The sequence below is a fragment of the Coenobita brevimanus genome, chromosome 85, assembly GCF_032717465.1.
Source record: "Coenobita brevimanus isolate Jiangsu-jjx chromosome 85, ASM3271746v2, whole genome shotgun sequence".
Classification (NCBI taxonomy): domain Eukaryota; kingdom Metazoa; phylum Arthropoda; class Malacostraca; order Decapoda; family Coenobitidae; genus Coenobita; species Coenobita brevimanus.
Window position 1 is genome coordinate 17,223,011 of NC_137038.1, and position 16,468 is coordinate 17,239,478.

The 16,468-nt window shown below is 42.3% G+C and overlaps 1 protein-coding gene across 1 annotated transcript in view; it reads right to left on the minus strand.

The window, feature by feature from the left end:
• The window catches only part of LOC145410366 (epidermal retinol dehydrogenase 2-like), a 598,304-nt gene that overhangs the window by 118,017 nt on the left and 463,819 nt on the right, over positions 1-16,468 (minus strand). Inside the window, exon 7 of the mRNA XM_080280518.1 lies at positions 9,290-9,415. Within this exon, the coding sequence (XP_080136644.1) occupies positions 9,290-9,415 (126 nt within the window). The remainder of the gene's footprint in view (positions 1-9,289; positions 9,416-16,468) is intronic.

Here is a 16,468-nt window from a genome sequence, read left to right on the forward strand (position 1 = left end):
CATTCTGTATTGAACCATTTCTGTATTTTCTTATCTGCTTCTTTGTGCTGTGGGATGTACTTATGGACTCCTATTTCATAAAATTCACAGAATTTTTTATATACAGCATTTATATCTTGTCCTCTAAGCTCATTTTCCCAATCAACTTCTAAGAAATACTTCTTTAGGTCATGATAATTTCCTTTTTTATAGTTTAGACTCTTTTTGTAACTTTCATTGCTGTTAACTATGTCATATGCTATCCTGAAGTTGGAATTTTGGGTGTGTGTTTCTGTCTGTCTGTCTGTTTATGCGTGTTTTGTTTCTCTCTCTCTCTCTCTCTCTTTCCCTGTGTTCTTACCTAATTGTTCTTACCTGATTGTATCTTTACAGGAATGAGTCAAGCTCGTACTATCCCATGTTTTAAACCATATTTATCGTACATATCCTTAAATTTGTGAATTGTTTTGGCACACACTATTTCATTCGGTAGTGCATTCCATTGATCAATTGCTCTGTTTGGGAAACTGAATTTCCTTACATCTTTGTCACCTCTCTTCTTATGCAGTTTTTTGCAGTGTCCTCTTTCTGATGCTTCTCCATATGTTAAGTAATCATTTATGTCTATTTTCTCCTTCCCTGATATGCACTTATATAGCATTATCATACCACCTCATTTCCTTCTCTCCTGTAGTGTTGGCAGATTCAGTCTATTTAGTCTTTCTTCGTAGCTTAGGTCCTTTAAGCTTGGTATCCATCTTGTAGCGGCCCTTTGAATTTTTTCAATCTTGTCGATGTGTTTTTTGAGATGAGGACTCCAGACTACTGATGCATATTCCAGGGTTGATCTAATGAATGATGTTATTATCTTTCTTAGCATGTCTTCATTTATGTATGTGAATGCTATTCTCATATTTGCAAGCAGTGTATACATGTTCCGTACCTTCTCGCTGATGTGGTCAGAAGGAGATAGTCTGTTACTGATAATCACACCTAGGTCCTTCTCTCTTTCTGATGTATATAGGGTTTTATTTCCTAACTTATAATCCCAATCAGGTCTTTTTCCACTTTTACCAAACTTGATTACATGACACTTGTCCACATTGAATTCCATTTGCCATGTATTACTCCATGTCACGAATCAAATTGGCGACATTTCCCTTTTGTGAGAAGCCATGAACTATTAGTGGAAAACTCACTGTTTATCATTCAGTTAACCGCTCATCGGCGGGAGTCCTTTCAATTCAATTTGTCAGTGTCATAAGTGATCGTCCTTGTGTGAGACATTGGCGCTTCCGCTGAGCGATTTGTTTTGAGCGCGTTTCGCTCACTCGACCGTTAGGAAAATGCGGCCTAATGCTCTGCTTTTCTTTCCCACGACTTATTCAGTCAAGTGTTTGCTGTGACGGAGAGAGGACCTGTGCTCCAGAAGTGAGAGTAGAGAGAGGTCAGCTAGTACCCAGACTCCGCTTGACACAGTTTCTCCAAGCTCCCACCCTTAGCTCTCCAGCTTTGGGTGATACACCGCATTCATTGACCAGTATTTCCTTTTTGTATTTTCCTAGGTTTAAGAGTTTAGTTAAGCGAGCTGTTTCCTTACATGCTGGCCGGCTGTGCCGCATGTTGTGTTTTTCCTAGGCATAAGAATTTAGCTCGAGTGAGTGAGTGAGTGCGATCTCATTAATTTGATTTTGAATTGCAACGTTAAATTTATTTTTGTAATCAATAAATTTAACAGTTCTTTTTCTTGAGCTTAATGTAATGTAAACTCTTGTTTCATTTCTCCGCAATTAAGCTTATTTCTCATAGCTCCTAGCTTGCATAAACGTTTGCATTCATAACTGGTACTTAGGCCAGTATTGTGTATTAACCTTAAAATCCGTTGTGCCTCCTAGGAGTTAAGCATCAGCAAGAACCTGATACTGTTATTAGTATTAGTTATTTATTGTCAGGGGTGAAGTAACTTTCTCCAGAGGCTACAGTACAAATAAACAGCAATTGAGTGATTAGTCTCTGCTGTGTACTGTCGAGAAAGTTTATAAATTCTCGTTCTTAGAGAATCGTGCGAAGCAAGCTAGCGTAAGGTAATCGTTGCTTGATTTAGTAAGACAATCATTGTCCCTGCTCTTCAATATCATTATCATTATTTTTAATAATTGCCTTTATTTTAAAAAACCCCGTGACAATTGGCGACTTCGCCAGGATATTAACTCCTAGCTTTAAAGCTATTCACGAGATAGTGCTCACTCGTTCATATTTAGGTATTTATCATTAAAGTTTATAGGCACAAGTTTACTGGTGTTTACCGTTAATTTAGCAAGTGAATTTTTGCTTTATTAATCCACTGAGTACTTAACACTATTTAGTACTTTATTCTTGGTAACGCCAGACGATTTTATTTGCTCCTGGGTAACAGCTGTACCCATTGCGTTAATTACTGAGTCTTCCCAGTCATTTGGATTTTTGCTTTATTCTTATCCAGTTAACTAGATAAGACTGGTCACCACTAGCTTGTGTCTGTACTCTTTACTTGTATTTATTAGCATTCGTTTGCGAAGCAGCAATCAGTACTGAGTCGCTAGTTATTTAGATTGAGTTAGCGACATGGCTACCACCATATTTTTACAGGAAGCCAAAGATATGGGTCTTACAGACCCAACTGAAATTAAAGAGTACATACACTCACAGCATAATATGGACCAGCAGCGCGAGAATGATGCACGTGAATAGCGTAAGATTCAGCGCGAATACGAGCGAGAACAGCGCGAACACGAGCAGAAACAACGCGAGCTCGAGTTAGAAAAAGAGCAACAACAGCGCGAACACGAGCAAAAACAGTGCGAACTCGACTTAGAACACGAGCGAGAACAGCATGAGGAACGAGAGAGAGAACGAGAACACGAACATGCCAAGCGAGAAGCACGCGAAAAACACGAACATGAAATGCTGAAGCTCAAGCGAGATTCCTTGGCTTCAGATACATCTGGTGCAGTTGGTCAAAGCTCCACTAGCGTTCTCCCTGCACATGTCCTGGCGATCCCACGCATCAAGCTTCCCCATTACAAAGATGGCGAGCGAATCGAGCCATACATAGCTCGATTTGAAGACATGGCTCAACTTTACCAGCTCGATGATGCAGCTAAGCGGCTTCAGTTTCTTAGCCTGTTTGAGGGCCCTGCCCTCGATATTCTCCACAGAATTTGTGGAGACAATCTCACGTATGAAGTGATGAAAGCCGCACTCATTAAGGCATATGGTCTCACAGTAGACGACGCCAAAGTTCAATTCATGCGAGCTCGTCTCCAAGACAAGGAGACAGCTGTTCAGTTCCTTGACCATCTCACTGCTTACCTAGGTGAGTGGATGGAGAAAGATGAAACTCCTTCCACGCATGAGGGGATAATTGACCTTATGCTGCGTACACAGCTAGAGAGGTCGCGGCCTGCTGAGCTCATAGCACAGCTTAAGATCTGCCAGGTGAAAGATGCCAGCCAAATGGCAGAGAAGGCTGACGCATTCTTTACTGCATACGGGTATCAAACTCGTAAGCAAAACACCTGGAACAGAAAATCTGATAAATCTGGGAAACCGTCTCAGATTGAACCCCAGCAACAAGGCCATTCTCAGAATAATGGCCAAGGTCCAAAACCGCAGTGGAAGGACCAGGGGCAAAACACTCAGAAACCTGGGTGGAAGAGGTACAACAAGTACCCTAACCAGCAGCAGTATCAGCCACGCAACCGACCGTCAGGACAAACTTTTTCACCACCAGCTCAAAAGAGGCAGGAAGCGAACGCAGCCTTCATTCCTCAGCAGCAGCACGGTGGTCACGTCTCTACCAGTATGGGTACTTCCCCACAGTTCACTAGTCCCACAGTGACAGTGAACCCCCCTCCACAGATGGCCAATGTTCCATCTTCCCAATATAATTCACAAGGCACAATGTTTGCCGCATCAATTCAGCAGCCTCATGAGTGGCTAGCTGCTTCCTCCACAGGCCCTCCCACAGGTGACAGTACCTTCCTTGTTCAGCCAGGGTTTGTGGGAGGCATTCCTGTGAAGGTCCTGAGAGACAATGGTTCCTCAGGTTGCTCTGTCAAGCAGTGTTTAGTTCGGCCTGAGCAGTATACAGGTCGACAGATCCATGCAAACCTTATTGATGGATCAGTGAGATTGTTCCCTGAGGCATGTATCCAGGTGGCATCTCCATTTTATACTGGTACGACACTTGCAGTTGTCATGCCAGAACCTTTATTTGACCTCATCATTGGCAATATTTATGGTGTCAAGGATAGTTGCACCGAACATGACGCTACTCAGACTTCGGCTGCTGCGGTAACACGAGCCACGGCTGAGGCTCCAGACTGTGTCACCCCAGTGATCATTGAATCGCTGCAAGATCTGATGTGTAGCCAACTTGTTGTACAAGAACAACATTCTGACCCGACACTTGCTGCCGTGCGGAACAAACAAAAGGGTCGAGTGATTAAGTATTCACGGGGAGGTCGAGCCAAGTTCCTTCGTAAACAGGGACGGCTCTACCGTGAGTCACGAACACCCGAGGGCGAGGTTTGACTGCAGTTTGTCGTTCCCGCCAAGTACCGCCTAGCAGTGTTACAATGGGGTCATTGTTCAGCCTCAGGAGGTCACATGGGCAAAAGGAAGACCTAGGGCTGTATCCGAGCTGACTTTTTCTGGCCAGGGATGGGACGAGACATAGATAGTTTTGTGCGTTCCTGCAGTGTGTGTCAAAGTAACACCACTAATCAGGGACATGTCCTTCCTGTGCCGTTTGTAACCACACCTGTAATCTCTGAGTCAGTTGAGAGACAGGGTAGTGGTAATGTGGGTGTAGATCTGATGTCTCACCTACTAACTGCTTACTAACTAGCAACTGTTGTATGTTGGGTTCCGTAAATAGGCGGGCTCAGAGATTTGAGTAATCCAAGGACCAGCCTGGCTCCCAGTTAAAAGTGTAGACCAGACGTCTCACTTGTTGGCCCCACAGGACACAGTATATCCTGTACATACATGTATATCATAAGTTAAGGGGGAAGTTTGAGAACCCTGCAGAGACAGTCCGAGGCTGTGTACGAATTACCTTGTGGAACGTCTCAAGCTGTGGGCCTCTCTGAGGATTCCCGGAGAATGCACATTACCCACATGAGTGCTCACACCCACGGTGGGTGTTAAAACGTGACCTGCCCGAGATTGCGTAGCGATTTTCAGCTTCCTGTATTAGTCGTAAGTGTACAGTTAGGTTAACCAGTAAACTGCCCGTTCTAAGCAATTTGTGAATTCAAGAACTGGCATGTTTCCTGGTTAATAATGTTAGGTTAACTAGTAAACTGCCCGTTCTAAGAGATTTGAGTAATTCAAGAACTGGCACATTTCCTAGTTAATAAGCATTAAGCAGTAAGCTATAAGGGTTCTAAGCAATTTGTGAATTCAAGAATTACGTTTCCTGGTTAATAATGCCATAAGTACTGATTGCTAGGCAGAGAGAGAGAGAGAGAGAAATAACAGTTCTGATGCTCCACCTTAATTCCTTTCGCAGGTGTAGTTGGTGGGTGCAGCATTGCCGTGCAGATCAGCTGGTCGTTCCTGTCGCATGCTGCCACCCCTTCTCTTCTGCCTCGTCGTCATTATTTTACTATAAATTTGTACTGTCATTTTACACGTAGGTACAGTTACACTACAACTGTCACACCTACACCGTGTATTACATACACTACACTACATAACAATTAGTTGTTAATGTAAATGTAGCGAACTTTCACTCAGTTTGAAATGAGTACAGGATTTTCACCGTTGTCACGGAGTTTTTCCCTCAAGCTTGTTTCTATTAACGTAAATACGAGGTTTTTTCGCTCAATGGCGACTGCGACTTTCTCCTGTAGCAGGATAGCACACACACCACAGTGTGAATCTTGTGTGACTGAGTTAGGATTTATATGTATGTATACTGAAATCTTTCTTCTAAAGGAAGAAAGATTTAATTTTCATGGGGCATAATGTCACGATTCAAATTCGCGACATTTCCCTTTTGTGAGATGCCACGAACTATTAGTGGAAAACTCACTGTTTATCGTTCAGTTAACCGCTCATCGGCGGGAGTCCTTTCAAATCAATTTGTCAGTATCATAAGTGATCGTCCTTGTGTGAGACATTGGCGCTTCCGCTGAGCGATTTGTTTTGAGCGCGTTTCGCTCACTCAACCGTTAGAAAAATGCGGCCTAGTGCTCTGCTTTTCTTTCCCACGACTTATTCAGTCAAGTGTTTGCTGTGACGGAGAGAGGACCTGTGCTCCAGAAGTGAGAGTAGAGAGAGGTCAGCTAGTACCCAGACTCCGCTTGACAGTTTCTCCAAGCTCCCACCCTTAGCTCTCCAGCTTTGGGTGATATACTGCATTCACTGACCAGTATTTCCTTTTTGTATTTTCCTAGGTTTAAGAGTTTAGTTAAGTGAGCTGTTTCCTTACATGCTGGCCGGCTGCGCCGCATGTTGTGTTTTTCCTAGGCGTAAGAATTTAGCTCGAGTGAGTGAGTGAGTGTGATCTCATTAATTTGATTTTGAATTGCAACGTTAAATTTATTTTTGTAATCAATAAATTTAACAGTTCTTTTTCTTGAGCTTAATGTAATGTAAACTCTTGTTTCATTTCTCCGCAATTAAGCTTATTTCTCATAGCTCCTAGCTTGCATAAACGTTTGCATTCATAACTGGTACTTAGGCCAGTCTTGTGTATTAACCTTAAAATCCGTTGTGCCTCCTAGGAGTTAAGCATCAGCAAGAACCTGATACTGTTATTAGTATTAGTTATTTATTGTCAGGGGTGAAGTAACTTTCTCCAGAGGCTACAGTACAAATAAACAGCAATTGAGTGATTAGTCTCTGCTGTGTACTGTCGAGAAAGTTTATAAATTCTCGTTCTTAGAGAATCGTGCGAAGCAAGCTAGCGTAAAGTAATCGTTGCTTGATTTAGTAAGACAATCATTGTCCCTGCTCTTCAATATCATTATCATTATTTTTAATAATTGCCTTTATTTTAAAAACCCCGTGACACTCCATTCATGAAGTTTAATTAATTCTTCTTGTAGCTCTTTACAAGAGTCTGTGTTAGTAATTCTCCTTTGTATTTTTGCATCATCTGCAAACATATTCAGATAGCTCTCATTTCCAGTGTTACTGTTTATATCATTTATATACACTAAAAACATGATTGGTGCCAGCACTGAACCCTGTGGTACTCCACTAGTCACTTCTTTCCATGATGAGTAGTTTCCCCTTAGAACTGTTCTCATTTCTCTTTTTATGAGAAAATCTTGCATCCAACAAAACAGTTTGCCTCGAATTCCTCCTTGATGGTACAGTTTCCATAAAAGTCTTTGGTGTGGTACTGTGTCAAAAGCTTTCTTGAAATCTAAATAGATACTGTCCACCCATCCTTCTCTTTCCTGTATTGTATTTGTTACTGCGTGTGTGTGTGTGTGTGTGTGTGTGTGTGTGTGTGTGTGTGTGTGTGTGTCAGTTGGTTGGCAAGGTGGAGTTGATGAGGTTGAATTGGTGGGTGTGGTAGTTCGGTGCATCGCCAGGGTGGGTGGACAGTGGTAATGGTAGAGGGGGGGGGGGGCAGTTGTTGGGTGTGGTGTGTGGAGTGATTTTGGGCAGGTTGTAGGGGTAAATGGGTTAGTGAATGGATGCATTTGGTGGGCTGGGTGGGTAGGTGGTTGGATATGTGGGTTGTTTGGGAGGGGTCGGTAAGTTAGGTTTGGATAAGATGAGTTTGATGGATCAGTCGGATTCAAATGGGTGAATGGGGTGCTGGAGTGAATGGGGTTGGGTAAGTAGGGTGGTTGGGCATGTGGATGGGCAGGTGGGTCGGTGGGAGGAGTGGGTGAACAGGATGGGTGGATGGGTAGGGTGAGGTGGGTGGGGAGTGTTCAGGGAGAGGTGGGAGGGTTTTGTGGATGGATGAGATGGATGGCATTGATGGGTGTGCAGGGTGGGTGGAATTTGTGAATGGAGAGGGTGGGTGGCAGGGGTTGGTGGGCAAGATAGGATGTTAGAATGTGCGGACAGTGAGTCGACAGGGTGAGTGGGCACCGTTGGTAGCCAGGGAGGCTGAGACGATTGCGTGGTCGGGATGATCTAAGTGGGTTGTTGGGTTGGATGGCTGGATAGGTTCAGGGTGAAGTGATTGAGTGAATGTGTTGAGTAGCATTGTTGGGTGAGTTTCGTGTATGGCACTCGTGGGTAAGCAGGGTGGATAGCAGGGATCGGTGGGCTGGGTGGGTGGCTGGGATGAGGTCGGTGGGTTGTGTTGGATAGGTAGAGTGGCTAGGTGAGTAAGTAGGTAGGTGCATATGTGGCTGTCCAGATGACAAGGCAGGAGATGGACTTATGTGGCCAAAAAACTTATATTGGTTACTTGAATTGCTTATCAGTTTGGATCTAAAACTTCGATTAATTACTTCTCATGGAACTGAAGATGGATCTATGCATTTGATAATACACATAATAGTAAAATAAATAAAAGTAACATTACATGCGGCAAAACGTGAGAATGAGTGAAGCTTCATATCTCCGATCCATCCGCCTAACAAATCAGTGTTTTGGTGGGGGTAAGGAGGGGGAGTTAGGGGGGGTAGACTTGTGCGATTAACCTGACCTCTGGTGGCAGATTATCCTGTATCACGAATTTCTGTCTGGAGGTGTACTTCTTCACTGTTGGTGTTGGAATGTCTAAAGGTGGGATGCTGTTATAGAGGGCATGATAATGTTTGTTTGGTGACAATTTTATGTGCCTAGATATACTGTGTTGCTCTATAACCTAATAACAAAGCTGTTGTGTACTGATACAGGCTGTTGCACAGAACTGTGTGCCTCTCATATCAAGGCAGTCTCTGACAGAATGGATTTTAATTTCAGAGTGTAAATGATAGGTAATACAGCACACTAATACAACAGCTAAATGAAAAAGTCTGACCTAAATAAACCAAAGGGGACAGAACGAACAATACAAGGGAGGTGTAAGTTGTATGTGGCTGAGTCCCAAAAGAATTTTCTCCCATTAATTATAAAATTTGTGTTAATCTTTTTTCTTTCTCTTTTTTAACTCTAAGCAAAAGAGAACCTCCTGTATTTTATCTGGCCTTTATGGAACCTCTCAGAATCAAAGGATTAACTGCCTTATTTAATCCACCATTACTTGTCATATCAACTTATAAACAGAACTCATAATCTGTATGCTTTATGAAAATACTTAAATATTCTCTAGAAAAATAGCATGAATATTACAAAAGCTTACTTTGTAAGTTTGATGCCATAATAATCCTTGCCAGGTATACAAATGACCTCTTTTTCCTGCCTCACTCCTTCTATGATCTTGGCTGCACACTCTTCAGCTGATGTGATAGGGTTGAAAGATGGGAACCTGAAACAAGAAGAGGATTTTTAAAAATGTTTTCATGGGAAGAAACAGACACACCAGAACTGCTAAGGGCTGAACAAATTCAAAATAGAGCATACTACAATATACTACTAGGAAACACAGTGGTAGGTGGTGGCAATTCACTTGATGTAGTGTCGCCTACTTCTGCCTTCATCTTTATCAGTCTCTTTCTGTGTCTACCCTCCTTTCCTATTTCTCCAATCTTTCCTATCACTTTTTATTACTCTTCTGTCCCTTTCAGGTGGCTTTACATTGAGTGACAAGCCTAATGGTTTCCTGTAAGCCAGGAAACCATTTACAATGCTGGGTGGTAACCATATAACCAACCCATATATGTTCCATTTTTGGCAAGGTGCCAAAAGGAGCAAGAGGAACTCAAGTTGGAGAATTCAGAGCATGAATGAAATTATTTTTGCTTCCAGCGGTGCGAAGAACAGATGTAGCATGTTTCTGGGCTGAAAAATAAAAGAGGTGGCATTCAAGGGTGGGTTGGCTGCAGTACCTTTTGTAGGCCATCTCCTTGTGGACAGCATTAGAACAAGTGTGAATAAACCAAGGGGTCTTCTGCATTAGTCACAGGATAAGAGAAAGGAATGTATGCTTCCTTGCCTGAAAGAATAACCTCTGTAATGTGCAAGACACATTCAGATGGCTCTTGGATATGGAAGCAATAATCACTCCAGGGAAATCAAAGAAGTACTGCCTGAGGGCCTTCCAGTCAGCAGCTCCTAAGTGTCACAGCCGCTGCTTCTTGGGAGGGTCCACAGGCCTTACTGGAGTGAGAGGACAGGTTAAGGTGATAAGGTTGTGATCGGAGGAGCCCAACAGAGAGAAGACATTAGCAGCATAAGTAGAAGGTTTAGTTGTATGGAAGAGGCCATGTATGCTGGAGCTCTCTCCATGGGAGTCAGGGATTTGGGTAGGGTGCTGTACAAACTGCTCTTGGTCATCAAGGATAGAAAAGATGTAGGCTTATTCACCAGGTGGATCAGTGAAAGTAGAGGAGAGCCAAAGGTGGTGGTGAACATTGAAATCACCTAGAATGGAGGCTTCAGAGAATGGAGAAACTGATAGGATGTGTTCTATCTCAGAAGTAAGATGGTCAAAGAATTTTTCACAGTAGAATTAGGGGATATGTAACCAGCACAGATATACAGTAAACTGTCAGTTATCCATCGTCAAAATATCCGGCCCAATGCAATATCCAATGCTGATGGCTCGGCTCGATTTAAAGGAATATCTGGTGGAATTATGCAATATCCGGCACAGAAACAGGACATAACAAGCAGTTCCATGCACTGTCCGGCATTGAGGCTTATCAACCGGCTCGAAAACGGTAGCCAACTGGCGCTGTATTACTGTACTATATAACTGTACTGTATTATTACTTTATGGTATTTTATGCTTAATTTTCAGCTTTTACGGGAGAGTTTTTAGGACAGAGGGTTGAGACGGATGGTAACACAAAATCCAGCCTGATGCCAAATATTGAGCTGATGGGAGGTACTATGAAAAATCTGGTGTTTTGCTTTATTTGGCATGGGGCTTGGCTGAATTATACCCGATAACTGAGAGTTTACCGTATTTAGTCAGAGAATGACAGGATAGCCAAAGCCAGGGAGCAGAGAATTCAGAAGTACACTTCAGGAACATGAGAGTAAGATATTTTGTTGCATACAAATACACAACAGCCACCTTTGACTCTGAAATAAGTATAAAGAAAGTAGGAGGATACAGAGAAGGGTTTGCCATCAGTTGCTTCATACGGCTGAGTCTTGGTGAGGAAGAGATGGCGAAGTTTAGAGGAGGTAGGGTGGTGATCAACTGAGAGAAAATTTGAAGAAAGTCCATGAATGTTGCAAAAATGAACAAGAAGTTAGTCAGACAGTGGTTCCAGGCATCTTTCTTGGTCTTCACCAGGAGAGGGGTGGATGGTGGGGGGATTTAATGGTCCACCCCCCAGGACTCCGAGGCTTGGTGTTGGGATGCCATTTTTAGTTTTAATTTTGAACATTGAGTGTAGTGTGTAATGTGCATGCAGTTTAGTGTTGACAGTTGAAGGAACTCATATTGGGGAGAATGCTGGTCTACTCTCTGTGTTACTGAAACACTGAAAAAGTTCAGCAAAGGGGGATGATCAGAAGTTAGTCCCAAGGGCTGATGAAATGGAAGTTCCAGCTCTCCTTATCATCAGCTTTCCATCCACCTTGGGAGTACTGCCCTGCTTGACTGGTGCTACAGTCTGCTCCCTGTATATGAGACCAGACACTTCATTTTCAGATTATGTGTTCAAGATGTGGTATAAATACTGTCTAATCACATACCCTTACAGGACAAAACATTAAGCTCAGCTGTCTGGTGAAAACAGTAAGTGTATGCCTTTTCCTCTTTATCAGAATGTGCATAGGAGCTAAAAGAAACTGAATTGTGAGACTCTGCAGCCCATGAAAAATACTGAGCTAAAAAATTGAGTCCCATCTTCCAGAAAGCAGTACCAGGGGATGTTGTGGAAATCAGATGGCAACATTGTCTTCCTTGCATTGCACAAACATGCAGATGCTTGGTATCACCATGCTAAAGTAATCACTGTAGATGCTGTAGGTGCTCTAGGGGTCCAGAAAACTTTATATGAAACAGTTCAAAATGGTGCATTTTGGTACAGTTTTGCATACCAAAATGGAGATCTCATACCATTTTCCTGACTTTTCTATCAGGTAATTAATCTAAACAAGTCTAAATAAATCTTACTCTTTTTTGTGTTTTGAAGTTATTTTAATAATTTTTTCTTTAAGCTGTTTTTTGGCTGCTTCAGATTTACAGTGCATCCACAACTGATAAGAATTGCTGGGGCCCATAACCACAGGTGGTGTGCTCATGTATAGAAGAAATGGCCAGCCATGGAGTAGCTTGCAATTTGCAAAATGTTATCAGAAACTGGCTTATGAGTGATAAGTTAATACTGCCAGTTTGGATCAATAAACAAAATGGCAGGAAACATGATATAAACAAAATTGCAGATTAACTTGATACTGAGGTGAACTTCATGAAGAAGACATGTAATTTGTCTATAGCTGCCAGATAATATTATATGAACTTAGTAAATAAAGTACAGTGCATTAGGGGTTCGAATCATATTTTATAAACTGTGTCCAACTCTGCAAATTTTGTGTCAGGATAGCATAAATGTAACCATGTGTATGGAATCTGGACTCACTCCTGTTGGGTTTGAGTGATGAGGCTGTAAAATTATGCAGCATCAAGATTCTCCTCAAGAACTGGGTATATCTTTCTCTTTCATTGGACATGTCTTTGCACTGTGCCACTAGTTACATTAGAATATTGTCCTCAGAGTACAGTACAGTCCCAGTTAACTGGAGAGCCTGGGAAACTGACTTCTCAGTTATCAATTTTTCCCAGATATCTGATACATACTGCAAAGAAAATGGGTGAAGAGATGAAGGGGAAGACAGGAGGAAACAGCTCCTAGAGAAGAGTGGAGAAGTTGCAAAAGAGTGAGAAAATGGCACAGTATATGAGCATAATGGAAGAAAGATTGAGAAGGTTTGAGTTTTTGCACATGGAAGGGGTGGAAGAAGTATGTAAGATATTCACAGAAGAGATAGGCACAGTGTGTGAGGTGGTTTTAGGAGCGAGGAGGAGATGCAGAGGTGTGCAAGGGACAGCATGGTGGAAGGATGAGGTGAAATGAGCTGTGGAACAAAAGAAGAAGGCATATACAGTAGTGACTGGCTAGTGAGTATATAAAGGGGAGAAGATGAGAGAGAGAGAGAAGAGAGATGTATATGCGAGCAGAAGAAGGGAGGTAAAGAGATTGGTAAAAGAGAGTAAGAAGAGAGTGGATGAAGAGTTTGGGAGAAATCTGAATGCGAAATGGAGGGAGAGTTGGAAATTGTTTTGGAAGGGGGTAAATAAAGTAAGAAGTGTGAAAGGGGAAATAGTAGGGGAGTGAAAGATAAGAATAATAGATTGTTGGTGGAGAAGAAAGAGAAAATGAGGAGATGGATGGAGCACTTTGAGGATTTGTTGAATGTAGAAAGTGAGAGCAGTGCAAGTATAAGTGGTTGGGGAATGGCTGGGAGAAGAAGAGATGAGAGTAGGGAGGAAGAGATCAGTAGGGCAGAAGTAGTTGAAGCAATGAAGAAGATCAAGATGGGACAGGCCCTAGGAATGAGAGTGTTCGCACGAAGAGGAAAACCTGCCAGAAACTATGTCTTGTTTTCATTTCTGCGGCCTAAGGGAGTCTTAGTTATATTCAGTGTTATTTTTCTGATCGATAATTACGATATTGGTTAAGCAAATAGCTTTAAAAAATGTAAATCACTCTTCTATCTATGTATCTATTGCCAGACGCCTCAATCCCGTTTGGAGTGGCCACAAACAAATCGCCTCCAAGTCGCCCTGTCCCCCGCCATTTCACTGCCCTGCCCCCAACTCACACCCCCCTCTCTCATATACCTCTCCACCCCATCCCTCCATCTCATCCTCGGCCTCCCCCTCCCTCTTCCCCCCTCCACCTCACTCACATACACTCTCTTCGTCAGTCTTTCACTCTTACTTATGCTATTTCACACAAAATATTGGCAATAAAACAATATCTTTGTATATTCTTCCCTAAGAAGATTAGTACAATATTTGCCAAAAAGACGGTTTTTGAACTGTAAGAAGTAAAACAGGCGTATGAATATTGACACTTGTATATAATCTGACTTGTACAATAATTGGCATATATGGTCTATCCATAGTTTAATATTTATTAGACTCTAAAATGTTAGGGCACACCAAAGCCTAGCACTGCCAGACATATGAAGCAAGCATGATGATGGAGTAGATCAGCCAGTGAAGACAGACGACTGTTTTGGTTTCCTCAGAAAACTTGTTATACAGGAGGCAGCATATAAATACTGACACGCGTTCATAAAATGAATCAAGTTTTATTCTCACTCACAGAGAGTTTAATTTGTTAGTATAAATTATAACTAATTTCTGTTATTGGATAAAGATATACATATATATTTCTATGTATGCATAAATCAGGCTGGAACCACTGTGGAACGTTTTTTTTATAATTACTTTTGTTCATGCTGCACTGACATAATACGGTTTTAAAGAGAAGAAACAGAATATTTATGTATTTTTACAATAAGTAAGATCCATGAAAAAGGACATTAAATTATTGCCAGACGTGTGATTTTTTTTTTCCATCTGAAAAATTAAAATACTGGTGACATCTGGCACTTCTCCAGGCACGCAAACACTCCTGTTGATGGAGTGTGTGGTGAAATGCTGAAGTATGGGGGTGAGATTGTTGTGGAGTGGATATGGAAGTTGTGTAGATTGGCTTGGGAAGAGGGAAGGGTTCCAGAGGACTGGAAATCAGGTATAACTGTTTTATACAAAGGAAAAGGGGAGACAGAAGTATGTGGTAACCATAGGGGTATTTGCCTTCTTAGTATGACTGGAAAAATATATGGTAGAATAATCACTGATAGGGTTAGGCATATAACAGAGGAGCTAGCTGGAGAAGAACAAGGGGGATTTAGGAGGGGAAAAGGGTGTGTAGATCAGATATTTGTTCTATGATGTTTAGTGGAGAAGAATATAGAGAAGGGAAAGAAAGTGTATGCTGCTTTCATTGACTTGGAGAGTGCATAGGACAGAAGAGATAGGCAAGGTATGTGTAAGGTTTTAAGAATATATGGAGTGGATGGGAAATTGTTAAGTGCTGTGAAGAGTATGTATGAAGGAGCTAGGGCAACAGTGCGAGTGGATGGTGAGCGAGTGAGTTTTTTTTATCTAAATGTGGGACTGAAACAGGGATGTGTGATGTCTCCATGGCTGTGTAATACATTCATGGATGGGGTTGTAAAGGAGGTGCAGGGTAGGGCAGTGGATGTGGGGGTGGCTCTAATGAATGAGGGTGAGGTGTGGAAGGTTCCGGTGTTGCTGTTTGCTGATGATACAATACTGTTGAGTGAAGATGAATGGGAGTTGCAAGGTTTGGTGAATGAATCTGGGACAGTGTGTAGGAAGTGGAATCTGAAAGTTAATGTAAACAAGAGTAAAGTTATGGTGTTTGAGAGGAATGAAGTCACAGAACGCACAGTGAGGTTGGATGGTGAGGATATGGAGAATGTGAGTGCATTCAGGCAATTGTGTAGTGTGATGAGTAAGAATGGAGGTTTTGGGGATGAAGTACTTGAAAGGGTACAGCAGGGAAGGAAGGTTGTTGGTACACTGAAAGCGGTGATGAGAAATAGGGAAGTGAATATGGAAATCAAGAAGTCACTGCATAATAGTATTGTGATCCCTACCCTGACTTACAGAAGCGAGGCGTGGACTTGCTAGAGGGGAACAAGTCAAGGACGAGAACATTGGAAATGAGTTACCAGAGAGGGGCATGTGGAGTGACATGGAGGGACAGGTTAATGAATAAGTGAAAGAACATTGTGGGGTGGATGTGGATGTGACTGAGAGAATTAGGAGAAATACACTGAGGTGGTTTGGACATGTGGAGAGAATGGAGAATGAAAGACTGACTAAGGGGGTGTATGTAGGTGAAGTGGAGGAAGGGAGAGGGAGGGGAAGACTGAGGATGAGGTGGAAGGATGGAGTTGAGAGGTATATGAGGGAGGGGGTTGTGAGTTGGGGGAGGGCAGTCAGATGGTGCGTGACAGAGTGACTTGCAGGCGGGATTAGGGTGTCGGGCTACAGATAGATAGATAGATGTCAGTGCAGTATATACAATACCACTCATATCCAGGACCTAACTAGCAAATTTCATTGGAAACATAACCTCCTCATTAACACACTCCAAACAGACGTAAAACATATAACTGCAGTGTCTGGCATTAATGCAAGTCCATTTTCTAAGATGCATAAATTCATTTTAGAACACATTTGCACAATTTGACAAGACAAATTCTAGCTGATAGAAAGGAAGGTTAGTTTTGTCTGATAAATTACTTTGCTTGCAGTTCCTGTGTACAGTAATCCCACGGTTATTCAGACATCCAT